Source organism: Solea solea, chromosome 7, assembly GCF_958295425.1.
Source record: "Solea solea chromosome 7, fSolSol10.1, whole genome shotgun sequence".
NCBI classification, from domain to species: domain Eukaryota; kingdom Metazoa; phylum Chordata; class Actinopteri; order Pleuronectiformes; family Soleidae; genus Solea; species Solea solea.
Genome location: NC_081140.1, coordinates 21,703,689 through 21,720,843, shown reverse-complemented (window position 1 = coordinate 21,720,843; position 17,155 = coordinate 21,703,689). Strand labels below are relative to the sequence as shown.

The window sequence follows — 17,155 nt, the reverse complement described above, 5'->3', positions numbered from 1 at the left end:
GGCAGGTCATATGGATTCCTCTGAATCCAACTAATGAGGGCTGTGACCCTCAGGCAGTGCATCTCGTCTGCTCCCCTCCAGAGGTTAATGTGAGGACAATCTCTTTGATTAATAACTTGATCCATAATTGGCAATTGATAGCTTGCTCTGTGGCTTGAGGCAGCCCCGCCTGCTCCTCTTAATTAATTACTCACGGTCTTTAGATTTCCTTTAAGTTAAGTCATCTAAGGTCTGTGTATCTTTGATTTGCTGCTGGCTAAGGTGCTTTGTCATTGTTCCTGCAGATGCAGATGAAAAGTGAATGAATCTGTTGAATATTGAACTCTGTTCAGAGGCTTCAGATAAATTTCCCTGAAGGATTCACAGAACTAAACCAGGACCTGATGTGAATATTGATCTTCACGACTTTGATGTTCTCTGCTTGTGTCTGAAGATGCTATCAAACATCTGAAATGAAGCTTTGTGCTTCTTCTTCTACAGCGCAGTGTTCACTCCTCAGCAGCTTACATGTCCGTGTTTCCACCCGCACGAAAGTCCAGAGAGAGAATCAACGATTCCACAACAAAGCACACAGAAGTAGATGATCCGTTGTTGCCTCCATCATTAAGATTTTAAACACAGATTTTTAAGTATTTAAGGATTTTCCTCACGCAACACAAACAACACGAGGCAGCAGTAGAAAAGGAAGAAGCAGTTTACAAAGTGTCAAAAAGGCAGATTTTGTGTATTTAAAGCTGCAGTGCGTAACATTGGCAATTTCTTGTTGATATTATCATTCTGCCTCAATTTGGTCTTCACAAACTAAAACCATGTAACATTTGTATGCTGTCAAACAAAGATAGTCAGACCTGACTGAAGCAGCGAGAAGCAGATTTGTTCACATGATATCTAAACACCACCACACTGAGAAACACAGAAAGAGTCACGTGGAGCTTAATCAGCAGTAAATCCATTTGACAATGGTTTTAATGTGGTATTTTATCAGACAAGGCTTTTGATAAATGGTTAAAATCTGTTTAGAAACTGGTGTGGTATGGATTCAAATGCAACACAATACACCACAGGACAGTTGGAAACAGTCTTTATTAGAACCACAGCTGAGGAAACAGCAAACAGACTTTTGAGCAGGGAACAGCAGGCCAGCAGGTAGATGTGGAGAGTTGAACTAAACGGGAAGCTCAGCAGACAGTCCAAGGAACGGGCAGACAGGAACCAGACACTGAGGCAGAAACGTGCTCAGGGACAGAAGGCTGAGGTGAGATCCAGGGTTCAGGCAGAGGCGCAGAGGCACACAGGTCAAGGACAGGCGGGGACAGACGGGGTCAAAGGATAGTCCAGAAATAAACACTGGTGACTCTTGCATGAGGGCTAAGAACATTCTGGCGCTGGAGTATATAAGGAGGGCTGATTGCAGGAGATGAGGAGCAGCTGTGATCACAGGTGAGTAGTGTTGGCTTGATGAGGAGGTGTGTCTTGGCAGGTAGAGTGGGGTAGAATCAGGTGAGTGGAAACTGCTGATTGAACTGTGACATGTTGGTTTAGTGGTTAGCACTCTTGCCTTTGCAGCAAAAAGACATGAGTTTGAGCCCTGGTTGCAACAAAGGCCTTTCTGCATGGAGTTTGCATGGCATGTTCTCCCGTGTGTGCGTGGGCTTCCTCCCACAGTCTCAAAACATGCAACATGAGGATTAGGTATATTGGACACTCTATTTTGACCATAGGTATGAGAGTGAATGGTGGTTTGTCTCTATGTGGCCCTGCGATGGACTGGCAAACTGTACCCCGCCCATCGCCCTATGTCCACTGAGATTTGGCACAGCACACCCCCACCCCCCCCCACGTGCCACGACCCTCCTGTGGAGGATAAAGCGGTAGAAAATGGATGGATGTTTTCTTAGTGACACCTCTAAAAACCATGTTTGAGTTCCACTGAGCTTCTGCTGAGGTGGCACAAAGAACCAGTACCAGTACGTCATATATCCACATATCACAAAGGCTGAATTATCCCTTTAAGTGCATAGAGATCATGTTCTGAAGAATTCATTTTCATCAAAGCCTCATGTGGCCAATGTCTCTATCACCTGTAAAATGCCAGTGACTCTCACTGTGCACATTATGTTTGCTTTTTTCCCATCAATCTTCTGCGCTGTGACGGCTGGATGATGCAGTCTTAATGGGGGCATAAATTTCCTCAGGAAGGCTCTGTGCTTTTTTCTTTTTTCTTCTTTTTTGGAAGGGCTGTTAAAAAGCAGAGATCAATAAAAGTGCTGAGGATTCATTTTAACAATGGGAAGCTGGTGAGACTCAGGCATTAAACATAAACAATGTAGGATGTAAGGAACGCGCTGAGCTTCGTTAGGTATTAGTAACTGTGGCACATATCTCTGTAGAATCATTATAGTGTGCTGTGAAATCAGGTTTATGTACAGATTATTTTATACAGGGCATTTAAAGGTGCTGTCAATGATCTGAATCAAAACCAAGGTTTGTTCTCAGTATAGTTTGATCTGGATTGAATCATTTATTGTTTCTGTGAAAAACACTTGTTGCAGGCTCACATCTTTGAATATCACAAACCAGAATGATCTAATCATTATTTATGACAGGTAATAATTAAAGTAATCTTCTGAGCTTCACCTTCATAATATAGTTTTAAGAGCAACAACGGGGTCGTGTTTGAGGGAGGTTCAACTATAACCCAGATGCACATAAAATACCTCCATTCATCCATTTATCTTTTTACTTATTTTCCGCTTATTGAAAGTCAGATCACAGTGGCTAAGTTTTCCAGCTCCTCCTCAGGCCTCCCAGTTTGGAATTCCCATAAAACGCACCGGTAGAAGGTTCCGAGGAAGCTTCCTTTAGCTGATGCCTCATCAGTCCACCTGCCCATCTTTACCTCGCTCAAGTTATTATATATGATGAAAAAATATAAGATAAAACTGTAAAAGTTAAGGTCAAAGCTCATTTAAAAACATCCAAACATGTTTTAAATACAGTAAAAATAAAATACATACAAATGCAATTAAACAAATGAGAACACAACATTTAAAATTAAAAATGTTGCTTGCGACCTTATTAAAAGATATGAATGAATTTTATGTTCAACTGAGATTGAAAGCCGACACGTAGAGCGTGTATTTGTGTGAGTGATTGTGATCATGTGAAAACAGACCCACTGTTTTGTAAATAATGCACTGCTTTGTAAATAATAAATGTCCAGGCAGCCATCACATCAGCAGCAGAAAGGTTTGCATGAGTTATGTCCTGAAAAGTGTTGGTGAGATGGAATAAAGTACTGACGAGTTATTACTTCACAGCTTCTAACACACACACACACACACACACACATATCTAATGGGATTTGTTGTGAGTGGCTCTGCTTTCACATTCTCTTCTGTTTCATTGTCACTGTCAATGGGTCCAATCTGTCCACTAAGTTCAAATCTTTATTTCTTACTTCTAACTCAATGACTCAAGCGAGTGCAACTGTCCCAAAATGTAAGAGCAGGGAGTTTTCTGCAGAGGGAAGAGAAAAGTTTCCCCTGGATGTTGAATCAAGTTGCTTTGTTAAGGGTTTGTTGTTGTTGTTGTTGGACCTACAGTACTCTGCAGTCAGCCACCAGAGGTCACGTCTTGGCTTCACTCTGTCATCCATCGTAATACTGTTTACCGTCATTAGCTTTAAATATCACATACAAGGCGTATTTGTGGTTTAAACTAAAGCCCACTGAACATAATCAGCGACAGGATTAAGCAGGAAGGAAATAACACCTGTCAATCTCACTGATGTCCACTCATATGTGTCATGCTTTAGCCTCTATTTTCCTCTAAATGGCATTATAATGACATCATGTTCTGTTGAAGACCTTAAACCGTAAACTAGCGATTGACCCTTTGGGAAAAATGTTTACTTGCATTATAAATAAAGTAAGAAGTAGAAGTAGAATCATTGGGCAAAATTCTTTCACTAATGTGAAAGTCAGGATCTGATATCTGAAAAATAATAATAACGTGAATGAATTCCCTTTCTATAACCTGCTCTGTGGTGTTTTATTGTGGTAAAAGTGGAGTTTGACACTTGACTAACATCCTAAGAGACAATTCCTTGTCTGTTATATGTTGAAATGTATTTATTTAAAGTTGTGGATAAATAATTTGTATATTTGTTCAGGATATACAGTTATTATATATGATGACATTTATTTATTTAATAAATGATAAAGAGGTAGGGATATTTAACTTTTTTTTACTTTTGGACTCTGTTTTACTTTCGCAATAAATACATTAATTCACTCATTCATTCATTCAAGTTTGTAGGTATGTGGTTATTTACGAACCTTTTGTGTACTAGTGAAAATATAAGCATTATGTCTGCAGTCACCCTGGCCTAAAAATACCTGCATTTTCCTTTTATTCAACAACATCCACAGAATAAACTTCATATTGTTATACTGGTATTATTGTATCTTTGCTACTTCACACGTGATAAGAACATACAGTCATCAGATTAACCGTCAGACGAGATCTTTATTAAAGTGTTTTAGGGCTTGTTATAAAACAAAAAAAAACCGAGGTGAGAAAATGTTCTGCAGGACGCGCACAGCCGCACCATGTTTCAAATGCACAAGTGTTTTCGCCATTAGAATCAAACGACTTCCCTGGCTTATCAGGTAAGAGTTTAAATTAGCAAATGCAAATGACTGGACTTAAGAGTGTGAGCAGAGCATCATTTATAAGCGTGTAATTTGGCTGCTCTGCAAAGGGCTGAAGTCAGCAGATGGACTGATGCTGGTTCTTGGCACTTTCTCACCGCCTGTGTGTGCGAGCAGCTGAACATGCCTCGTTTCACCATTTTACACTCTTCACTTTGACTCCTGTTCCTCGTCTCAGACCCTGAATCAGAACAAATGTGCAGTGGATTGAATCAAATTAAGAACGTTTTACGGTTTAATCTAAGGCCAGTGTTTCTCTTTGAATGTCATTAGATTAAGATGGATTGAGAATACATGTGATCATTATAGTTTATTGGTGAGTTCGTATCAGATGATACTTATTCTATTTTATAATCTGTTCCAATTGACATGGGATAAACAATCTGATAACATTGAGTTTGAGAAAGCCAAGGAACATGATCTTCTTCAGTTTCATTTCTCATGTTGTTCAGGGATTTGTGGTTTGTGGTAAATCCCAGTTCCAGTAGAAATATCCTGACTCAGAGTTTGGAGTCTTTCAAAGTAAATGAATGACCCTCCGTCGCTCTATCGTTCAGCCACAGACTCAGTGTCACTCTGAGCTTTAATCACAGTATGTGACATTTCCAGAGTCTCGCTGTGTTCCGTGTTCTTCAGACCGAACTCCTATGAAGACAAAGAAAACAAATAAAACTACTTAAGGCTTCTTCTCTGTGATTTGGATTCAACAGTGGGTGTTCTACTGAAGCTCTTGTTGTGTTCAGTGGGAGTCACTTTGTGCCTGAGGACATCTTTCTCCTCTGCCTCCCATATTGTCTCATAAAGGTCACTCCCTGCTTGAATGTGGATATTGAGTGGACAGGTTGTGGTGAAAATGGCCTTTTCTTATCTGCCACCTGCATTCTCACTGAATAAATCTATCCGCTGACTCGTCCTGCTCTTGCAAGTAAAGCGTTTGCTTTTCTGATGGTGACGCTGGTAGGAAGCAGCAAGGTTTGCACGAAGGTTAAGCAAACTGGCAAAGTGACGTGAGACCTGGTTTTTAACTTTGAACTGACTGACAGATGTGACAGGTTTTCATTTTTGTTCACTCTCCAAAGGCACGAGAGGTCCGTGTGTCACGTTGGTAGAAGATAAAAGCGTCCGCAAAAAAATGAACGACGCTTCGCTGGTTTCAAGCTGTCAGAGTTCACTGCACACTTTAAATCCACGGAGATTAAACGATAGATGGCGAAAGTCGACAAACTGAACAGAACTGACCCTTAAAATGTCCCTAAATTGCTCGTCAAAAGTATGGACACAGCCAGGGTGGACATTATTCCAGTAACCTGATATCTTCATCTTTCTGGTAAACTTTCCATCGTCCTACTCTGGAGGGCCCTTGAGAAACAACAGCTGTCCACCATATTCACTTTCTATGAAAACAGCCAGCGAAAAGACAGCTTGTCTCGCATATTGCCTGGTGTCGCCTGGTCTATAAATGTAGGGATTTGAACAGCTTCCTGGTGTTTTGATTGCGACTGTTGCATGATGGGATTGTGTGATGTCGGCTATAGTGTGTGTTCTGAAACAATGTGACAGGTAATGGAAATGAAGTGTGATGAAATTGAGAGCAGTGTGTTTTTATGACCTGTGAGCATCAGTGGAGTTAGTCATTCACTTTTTAATTCAAACAAATTAAAACTTATATGCAATTATATTTGTTTCTTGTTACTTGTTTAGTTGCGTATTTGTTAATATTCCTGTTTTATTTGACCTTTGATTGATTCATTTTACTTCCTCTAAATCAGTGGTTCTCAAACTTTTTTTATACCACCCGAGAAAATATTGAGCTCCTGAAGTAACACCATTACCACCAACGTTTTTTCAGTGTAACTGAATCATCAGACTTAGTTTAATTAAAAAGGTTTGTTCACAGAATCGTTCAGTACTTCCTGCATGACGGGAGCACAGACTCCGTCTGACACAATCACTGAGCTGAGAATACAGCAGAAGGGGTCGTGATGCCTGTGATGCCTGCACCCGACTCCTCTGTTAAATATTGAGATTTTTGAAATTTCATTGCTAAACGTTGGAGATTGACGCCTGTTGTCAGGATTTTGAAGTCTTTTTAATTACAGTTCATCAGACGTCATGCTCATGACTCTTCCAGTGCCGTCTCTCTGCCAATCAGTGGCCGGCTGTCTGTCGACGTCAGATTTAGTATCGGCTCATCTGGCTTGGCACCAATTACTGACCCAGCTTCTTTATGGAGTCTGAGTTGTATGTGTGTTCATTAGCTCACATTGAGGCGAAGAGATAGTAAATGGTATTGATTGTAAGTGTGAGTTATGTATCTGCCCAAAGGCTTAGTTAGAAAGTCTGCCTCTGGTGCAAAGTTCTTCCAGAGGGTTTATACTATAACTACAGATCACATCTACTCTAATCTGTCTTTATGGATGTATAAAAATGTCTACATAATCACTCATTTACTCCATCTCAAAGCCAGAGAATCATGAGTGTTGGTTCCACCCAAGTTCACCTTTAACTGTCAACTGTCATCATTTTCATCAAGTCAACTTTCAAGGATTTGACCTGATGTCAGTTTAGATTCACTGACTGTTTTAAAAATGTGGTTCATTCTCACCAACATACAAGGTCACAGAGAAAATGAAAAAAGATAATAATAATAAAACCTGAGTTTCAGGGGCACTCACTCCCATGTCTACTCTGTGTGATGTGTGTTGTTGATTTATCAAGTTATTCTTCTGAAACTTTTGTTAATTAAAAAAATGATTTTATATAATGCATGCAGTCAAATGTGGATGATTCACTCAGTCATCTGCCAGGCAAAGCTTAATACTGTAGGTCAGGCCATGTCAATGTCTTGGTAAGTCGTGCTTGAAAACCAATTTTTTCAGTTTGTCTAGTGTTGTCTGTTATTTGGATGAGAGGATGAAGCTGGATGAAGTGAGGAATGGAACTTAATGAAAGCATGAGGACCAGCAGTTCACCATGTGTGACATCTGCTGTCAATTCACAGTCAGTACGTTTAAATCGAGCTAAGGCCGTAGTCTGACTAAGACACTTGCCGAGTATTGATGCAGAGGAGAAACTCGATGAATTGGCCGTGTGCGTCTTACTCCGCTGTGTCTCTCTATAAGCTAGTGCGTATTGAATCAGCTTCCTGTTGACGTTTACGTCACAGAAAAACAAACAGTGAACAGCGAGATGGACGGTGAGATGAGATTGTAAGCAAAAATCTTCGTCAGTCCAAAAGTGGGTCTTCTCCATAGCTTTTCGCTGTTTGTTCTTTTACGGCAACAGTGCTGCTTGCACAGGACGCAAGGTCCAACTCCAGTCCAACTAAGCCTGTACATGTACGCATTATCCAGGTATGTTAGTCTGACTAAGACCTGACTCAATTTTAGTTGCACTAACATGTTTACATGACATTAAGAAAACCAAATGATTCAAATCAGACTTTTAAAATGTATGTCCACGCACCGAGTGTCCATGTCCAAATAAATGCTGTGCTTTACGGTCTATTTGACTCTAAATGGGACAATAATTTAAGAGACAATTATGAGACAATGAATTGTTGACATGGTTCAGAATTAGATGAGTGACCTGGATGTTGGTGCAAAAGGATATTGATTCCTCTTATCTGTTGACATTAAATCAAAAAGCTTGACACAGCTGATAGATTGATGGCATCAGTTGTGTTTGATTCAGTAAGTAAGATTTATTGGGTGATTTTCCTTTTTGCTTCCCTCCAGCGAGCCTGACAAAAACCTTCTCCCTTGTGTTCTCCCATCAGTTGTGATGTGTGTCGTCGTGTGTGTCCCTTCTCCTGCACTGATCTGTTTAACTGTTCAAACAACAACAATCACTTTCAGGCCATAACTCCAGCACATTCAACGTAGCGTAAGCATTGAGTTTTTTATTCAACGCTTGGATCAAAGTGAGCACATCAGAGTGTCGTCTGTTCAGCGCTGCAGGATTGTGCACGGAGAATTACCAGATCATGTGTGAGGATTTACGCACGTGAGCTTTTGTTTACGTCATTTTTTGTGTAAGTTGTGGGCAGCAAAATGAGTGAAATGATTGAATACTTGTTTGGTTCAACGCCCGTCCTGTCAGGCTCCACCGCTGCAGTGCAATACATCGAGTTTTTACACGTGACACCTTTGTCTCTTGTCCTGCAGTTTGACATGCAGAGGATCACCCTGGAGGAGCTGAAACACATCCTGTTCTACGCCTTCCGCGACCACCTGACCATGAAGGACATTGAGAACATCATCATTAATGAGGAGGAGAGTCTGAAGGAAAACTCTGGGAACTGTCATACAGAGTTTGAGGGAGGTGAGCCAAAGTACCTGTGTGTGTGTGTGTGTGTGTCGGAAAGAGGGAGTAATCTACACTCTCAGAAAGAATTTGAGTTTCTTCATCAAGAAACCAAAAGACTCACCACACACCTGCTGATTTATTAAAACTGGGGCCTAATGTCATCTGATCATCTGATCTGGAGTGCACTAAATATTCATGACAGCAGAAGAGCGTTTTTTTTAGTCTCAAATTGGATATACTTGCTGACTAAACATAACCATGCTGTGTCTTTGATTGTCACACACCAAAGAAAATCGGCTCACTTGATGTAAGAATGGATGTTTCTTGCATGTGCCCTTTGCGTCATGTAACAAGAAAGATTAAAGCTGCTGTCAGCGATGTCGCCTTTTGGCTTATTTCCTGTTCTTTGCTGCCATTAGCGTTCCCCTCTCTCTTTCCTACGTTACTTCTTTAACATATTTGGTCGTTTATCCACTGACAGACAGCCTGACCTCATTAGGAAAGAAGTTCTATGCTTTGTAGACTTCTGGCTCCTGAATGGAGAAAGTGTTGTAGGATACTTTAAAAGTTTCTGCTAGATTTCCTGTCGGAGTCTAAATCTGAGAGGTCAAACACTGCAGATCAGTGACAGCTGTCAGATATTTAACACAGATTTTAATTAAAATATTTCACTGACAGCACTTTTTGTTTTTCTCTGACACCATACAACATGTTACACCTTAACTTTTGACTATTTCAGTGCAATCCAGGTTCTTACAGTGCACTGCATCTCGACTGTAGTGAAGTAACAAAATGTGCTAATCATATTTGACATCTGGTCTTGAGTCAGCATTTTCACTTTTTTCTGCTCTCAGTTAAAAAAAAAACTGAATTAACATAAAACTATTAGAGATGAATACATAATGAAAGTAACATATGGCCTGGTGTCACAGTGGAGTCGCCATATTCAACAACATAGCGTATGGGCAGCAGGTCACAGTGTTAACATCTTCTTGGCTGTAGGCGAGCAGATGTTCACTGCTGTTGCCAAATGATATGTTCAAATAAACATTATTACTGTGGTTCATTTACCTCGTGTTCCTCCCTCAGCAAGTCTGGTCACGTCCTGCTGTTTGTTCTCTGTAGCTTTTCCTCCATTGTCTCCCAGTGAGCCGTGACCGGACCGCGTCATTGTGTTCACATCGTCGAAACAGATGGGACAGGTTATAATGGAGGCTAATGTGGGAAGCACCTGCTTTGTTTATTAACAAAAACAACCCATAAAACTGTAAATAAAAAGTATTATTAGATTATTAATCTAATAATAATCTTTAAACTTTGACCCATTGCAGGACAGTGTGTGGCATGAAATGCTGGGACCTGGACCTGTGCAGAACTGAGAATGCTAGACCTGAACCCAGTTGATTAGAGTTAGGGTTACAGATGTAATTATCATCCCTTTTACATCCACAAGGTGTCAAAACCAAACAAAGTGTCTTACCTAATGTAACATTAGCTGACTCCTCCTCTGTGTCTGGCTGTGAGACATAATAATCCATCATCCAAGAAAGTTTGTAAAACACATCCAGGTTTCCTGTTCTGCCTTTATTCTTGATTAAAATGGAGGCATTGCTAACCTAATCTACTCGTGATTTCAGATTAAAAGTCACAGTGATATGTGACAGGCTCATTTATAATCAGCTTTGCAGTTTTGCTGCAGCACAATGAAAAAAGAAAACTTGGACTATTTGCCCTTTTACTGTAGCAAGTTGCTTGCCTTGCAACCTCTGTCGCTAATTAGCCGCCATCTGCACCCTCCAGCTGAGTTGGACGTCCGGTCAATGCTGTCTGAGTCAGCTGCAGTTGGATCTTCTTGGCACCAATATTACACAAAATGTTAAACAAACCCATGGCCCAACTTACTTTGTAAAACGTGAGGGTGAACTTGTAAGGGCTCAGTTTCAGATCTGAGAAGACTTGTTGTGCGTTACTAAAGGCAACATTGCTAAGCAGGGTCCTGAGTTACTTTGTTATACTGTGTCTAAAAATGTGTGAAAAATGCATTGAAGAGGCCAGAAGAGCTTTTATCCAAAACACTCGGGGATTGTGCTTCATTGAAGACGAGGTATTACCGGCCAGCAGCTTTGTTTGCATGTGATGCATGTGTAAAAAAGACTCCTTCAACAACTGACTCAGAGGTTTCATCTGGATGATGGAGGTTCACGGCTTATTCCAGAGTAGACATAGACCAGTTTTACCTACTTGTTTGGTCAAAGTATCAAAGAACGTTATGAAAGAATCCATGCATGCATCTGACGCGTGTCTCCATTTAGAATAATGTATTTGTGGTGGATCTACGACTGGCAGCTCAGAGTGGACCTGAGGAAGCAAAACCTAGTGGAGACATTATTCTGCTCAGAAACATCCAAGCATCGTCTTGTTGGCGCTAACTGTGTCTTGGGAGAAGAGAATAGAGGAAGTTTGAGCGGCTCATCAGCTGACACCCCTCGGGCAGGGGAGTTGGGGTGCCAGCCGGTTTGAGAGTTGCCAGGTGGAAGCTTGGATGACTATCCTTGGCGACTGCTACTTCTGTTGTCTAAATGATTTTTCTGCTTAGTGAGCGGGGGCTTATTACTCCACCTACCAGTGGGGCGGGAATTCAGTTTGTGCATGTGCTTTCCCACGTGCACCCAACATGCTGTGCGCGGAAGTCTACCAGGGCCTTAAGGCTTCCAAGGCTGCAGAGAGAGCCTCGCGATGGCTGGGGGTCAGGGGGGACAGGGAGTGGGCAAAACCTTCTTGGCCTGAAGTTGAAAGACTCAAAACCCCTTCTTCACCACAGGTACTATCACTGATGATGTGTCCAAGAAAGTCAGCCATGTGCTGCATGTCCAAAACCCTATCGACTCCAGAACTGTAATATAGATTATAGCTACTGTGTGAAACAGCATTGTGTCAGTGAGGACAGCTGCGGATCGCACCTGCACTTTAACAAATAATGTCGTTACAAATGACGTTCCTGCCACATTTATGATGAACACTGACCACCGCTGTATCATTCGCACAAATCACATCTGTTTACTCCAAGGTCCACGTGTAGCACCTGCCACACAGGGACACCAGAGTGTGCTCAGCCATGGAAGAATCGATACATAGTGTCACAGTGTGATTCACACCGAGTACAATCCATCCTGCCACCGTGGCGCTCATTGCTTCAGCTCTCTAATATATGAGGGAGCATAAGAGTAACTTGATTTCCCGCTGGCTTCACCTTGCGCTGGGATCGATACGTGTAGACTCAAAAAACAACCAGATGAAGAATGGAACCACGGAATCGTGCAGCTTCAGCAGGTGCTGATCCATGTGCTACCCGGGTAAAGCACAGAGAAACAACTGACCAGTGTGAGTCCGGCAGCCTCATGTTACTTGACTCTGTTCAGACTATTAACAAGGATGATCGGCACATCTTTGCTCCATCTCATTGTGGAAAATATCCTAGTTTGAGTGCTCCTGAAAACTAGTATTTAGAGCCACAGTGGCAGTAGTGATCATGGAGTTGAGCAGCAGTCCGTGCTGTAACGCCTGCTAAACCAATCTTCTGAAATGATCTTTATTGTCATTAAACAACCGAAATTGCCCAATGACATTTGGAGGTCAGATGGAGGTTCTGATCAGAACCGCTGTGACCAACTTAGACGAATGAGTCTGACATTCTAACATGTTTTGATGGTGGGAGGAAACCAGAGAGCCCAGAGGAAGCCCACACAGACACGGGGAGAACATGCAAACTCCACACAGGAAGGTCCCAGACCGGGAATCAATTTTCTTGTTGTGAGGCACCAGTGCTAACCACTACACCACCGTGCCGCTTAGCTGTAAATTCTGATATTTCGTATCATATATCAGTGTGGTAAGAAAAAGGGGCAGCCAATAGAGGGTGATTAAAATGGTCTGACTTCACCTTTGGAGAGCTGCCATGTTGTCCATACTGTCTGACTCAACTGGGTGGAATAGTGGCTAGCAATGTCGCCTCACGCCTAGAAGGTTTGATCCCGACCCAGCCAAGGCTTTTTCTGTGTGGGTTCTCTCCGAGTCCTCAGGCTTCTTCCCACAGTCCAGACAAATGCAGATTGGGGATAAGGTTAATTTGACTCTCTAAATTAACCGTGAGTGTGAGTGTGAGTGTCAAAGTAAATGGTTGTTTGTCTCTTTAATGATCCTGCGATGGACTTGTGGAACACTTTGGCAACACTTCAATGTATTTTGACTTTTTCCCATTCCCCATTTCCAGTTTAAACTCACAAAGGAACGACTTTCATATTGTTTCTTATGTCTTTTTCTCACAGATTCAAATGTGTAGCAGTCTCAGCACTCACATTACTTTTACAACATCATTTTCTCGCAGGTCATTCATCGTACCAACACATTAAAGTCAGTTGCTTAACGCCGTGCAATAAAAAAAAGATCTGTGGTGCTCACAAGCTGATAAACCCACTGTAACTTTCTGGCAGGGAGTGATGATGATTTTCAAACCTTCCTATTTCTAAAGGGTTATTGTAAAATAAACACTGAGCAGAGCAGAGCACAGGTGTGTGATTATCCACAGAAAGGTCAGGTCATTCAAAACACATGTGAACATTGAGAGCATGAGTCAGAGCCTGGAAGCCAGTGCACACGTCATTACCTTTATGACCACAGCGAGTCCACTGGAGGTTTGGCAGCAGTGCAGTTACTCTGAGCGGCTGACAGCAAGTTCACGCCACTGGACCAAGAACTAACATTGAAACCACAGCTCTCCTTCCATCCTCACAGTTCAGCCAGCAGCTGAACACATGGTCTTCCCATCGACACCATGTTTAACTCTTCATGAACTAGAATTTCAGAAGACTTGCCAAAACTGGACTGCATTAAAGAAATGACTGATTTACGCTGAAGCATCTGTGAAATGATCTCACTTTGCTTAAATAGTGGAGTTTTGTGTCTAATTGTGCGCAGAAGGTCGTGGATTCGGTTCTAAAGCTTGCTGAACAAAACCCAGTGGAGAGTGAGTTTCCATCTGCTCTGTAAAACTATAGGGTGTGCAAGCTTCACCCCCCCAAAAATATCTGAACCTGTTAGTTTTGGCTGCAATTTCTCTGCCGTTTTACTGTGACTCACACACTGGCTAACTCCTCGCTGTCGTCTCTGCTTCAGTGGTCGATCAGACAGACAGGCAGGGTGCACGACCACAGGCAGGTCATTTTTGTAGCGATGAATTCATCGTTTTCAAAATCACAATGTGAGAAACTTAAAATCTAATCTTTTAATTGTTTTTGTTTGTTCTATGTCCCACGGCAAGTTAAAAGTGCAAATGTTTGATTCTCATCGTTGCATTAATGCTTACGTTTTGTGCTGCATCTTATTTTAAATCTACAACACAGTTAATCTTGCAGTATACTGTATTCATTGATGCTGTCGGGACGTGATTTCATTCAAATAAGACAGTGTTTGAGTCTTGATAGAATTAGGTTAATTGCTTCTGTGCAAAGGTCAACCAGGACAACGTGCATCAAGCATGGAGTAACCTAACCTTGGCTTAATATATTGTCACGTTTTATATTATATGAGAGACTGGAGTATAGTGTTTTTTTTTCAAGCAGAGCAAACCGATGTCAACTTTGTCCCACTTTCCACATTGCACTTTCTCTGGAGCAGCATTTCTGATGACATCACCGTCTCCTGAATTAAGAGTTAAAAATAGAGTGAGCTGAGAGTTGTATGGCTGTGGGTCGTTGGCCCGGCTCCCCCCAATTACCACACCGCTGAGTTAGCGGTGGGCGCCGGATGTCGATTGAACCAGAAAATGATCTCAGAGAGACTGAGCTCAGACGGCTGTTGTGTGATTGTGCGTGTCAGCTTGGATTTGTGTAATAATGGCTTCGACTTCAGTGTGCCATTATTCATTTGTGCTCCCATATTTTCTATTGTCTTTAAATGCTGTCAAGAAGTTGGCCGTCCTCTCTGCTACTCCTTACTCTCCACTCTCTGCATTGTTTTGCTACAGCATGACACCATCAATTATCTAATGTGGATTTGACACAACATTAAACACCACCCAGTATAAGTAATGCAACAGCACCACAAACTGCATCCACAGAAAGAGAAGCTTTATAAAAACTCTCCTCATACAGGATTTATTTCAGGACTGTTGGATTTCACAGCATGTAACATGGACTCAGTGGAATCTTGGCTGTCGGTGAGGACACAAACAAAAACAGATTTTAGCCACTTCACAAAGGGGCTAATCTAATAATACTACACCAGCACATGTCTATTACATGTTTGCCACTTTATCTTGATGTTAGACTGCATTTGCAACTTGAAACTGAAGTTTGTAAACCACTTACTTTTCTACACCAAACAGAAAATCAGGTTTTTAGCTGGCAGAGACATGAGAGCTGCTGGTTTAACTGTAAGTTTTTGTACCTAAGATAAAGACAACTGAAAATTTTCTAACACTGACGTGACAAAATAACATATTTGAATTATCTCTTGTATTATTTAATATGACATTTACACTTTACACAGAATTCCCTCTTTGCCGGTCACTGCCCAGAATCCCACTGGTGGTTGTTCAGCTGGGATTCAGAGCAGAGCTGTTAATTCTGCCCGGCAACACTGATGTGAGATTACACTGCTCTGCTCTGGAACAATGCAGAATTTCACAGTACAGTGTATTTTTGAGAAAGAGGGGGAAAAAAGCTAATATTAAGATTTTTTTTTATCATTATTATTATTATTATTGTGCAGAAGTTTTAGGTAGTGATTAATCATAAGAATGAAACTTTTATTTTTAGTCCTCTTGCTGCAGTTTTTATTGACTGGTATAATTCTCTCCTAAGGGGGAGAAGCTGACAAATGAACAGGAGTAGTAAATACTCATAACACACAGTAAATAAGCCGCAGCAAATGTGCTTTTTGTCTTCATTATATTTTTTTTTGGGTAAAAGAAAAAGATGAATTCAAAGAGGGCATCAGAAACAGAAGTGAGGAGCTTTTTTCATCTTTTGTTTACCGCCTCTTTATTTTCCTTTCCAGTTCACCCATCAAAGCAGAACCGCCAGACGTGTGTGAGGAAGAGCCTCATCTGCGCCTTCGCCATGGCATTCATCATCAGCGTCATGCTCATCGCAGCCAATCAGATGCTGCGGAACGGCATGGAGTAGCCGTGCTCACTGTGCGGGGGACGAGCCGGCCTGCATGTGCATGCCAGTGGGTGAGGTCACGGCCCCCGGCCGATGGGAAAGGAACTGCGAGGAGTGATGCTCAAAAAAAAAAACAAAAATCATCATCAACAAAAACCCCCCCACTTCAAAAAAATGTTACTTCTGTTCTTTTTCAAAGCGACACCTCGCCACCTGACGTCCAATGAAACTGTGAAGCCAGCATGAGGAGTCATGCAGGACTCCTCCCACTTTACTCTGACAGGGACACTCAAGGGCTGACATCACGCGTAATACTGTCGTCTCCGTTTCCCTGATGCAATAAAAAGAAATGTTTAGAAAAAAGAAAATGACACTGAGTGCAGTAGTTCAGAGCTGCCTGCTTTTTCAGCAACATGTGACGTCTGAGTCTGCACATCTGTCAGCCACCGGGAGTCTGACGAGCTGCAGTCGCAGCCAAGGGAACAGTTGCCCTCTCATTAGATAGTCTGTGGAAAGATGACGGCAGAGCTCGCCGCCACTCAAGCAGAGGGATCTGTAAGCATCAGGCCGCAGCTCCTGGATCTCCTGCGGTGCTACGATACTTCATCTCGCTCAACTTTCTATTTTCAACCCCTGCGTGTGTGTGGGCTGCTGGGAGCTGCTGGCATCAGTTCATCAGGCTGACAAAGCGAGCAGTGGAGAGAGTATAATGTTAAAAGTTAACTCCAGGCTTGTAGCACTGTTGGTGAACACTTCAAAATACAAATGAGAGATTTCTGGGTTTAATTAAAGAGGGGAGATCCACTCTCTAATGCTCTCACTGTTAAATATCCTCTGCAGGATTTCATTTCTGTGGTGATTGAATGCATCGTCTTGAGAAAGAAGATTTTCAGTTTTCTTAAACCTGCTCTAAAATCAAAACCAAACAATTCATTGATTCTCATGTAAAATTCTTTTTCAACTGAAAAT

At 41.8% G+C, this 17,155-nt stretch overlaps 1 protein-coding gene across 1 annotated transcript in view; it reads left to right on the top strand.

Annotated features, from left to right (window-relative positions):
- The window catches only part of LOC131463177 (calcium-binding protein 8-like), a 53,613-nt gene extending 37,406 nt beyond the window's left edge, over nucleotides 1–16,207 (top strand). Inside the window, exons 5-6 of the mRNA XM_058634928.1 lie at nucleotides 8,882–9,038; nucleotides 16,080–16,207. Of these exons, the coding sequence (XP_058490911.1) occupies nucleotides 8,882–9,038; nucleotides 16,080–16,207 (285 nt within the window). The remainder of the gene's footprint in view (nucleotides 1–8,881; nucleotides 9,039–16,079) is intronic.
- The last annotated feature ends 948 nt before the right edge of the window (nucleotides 16,208–17,155 follow it).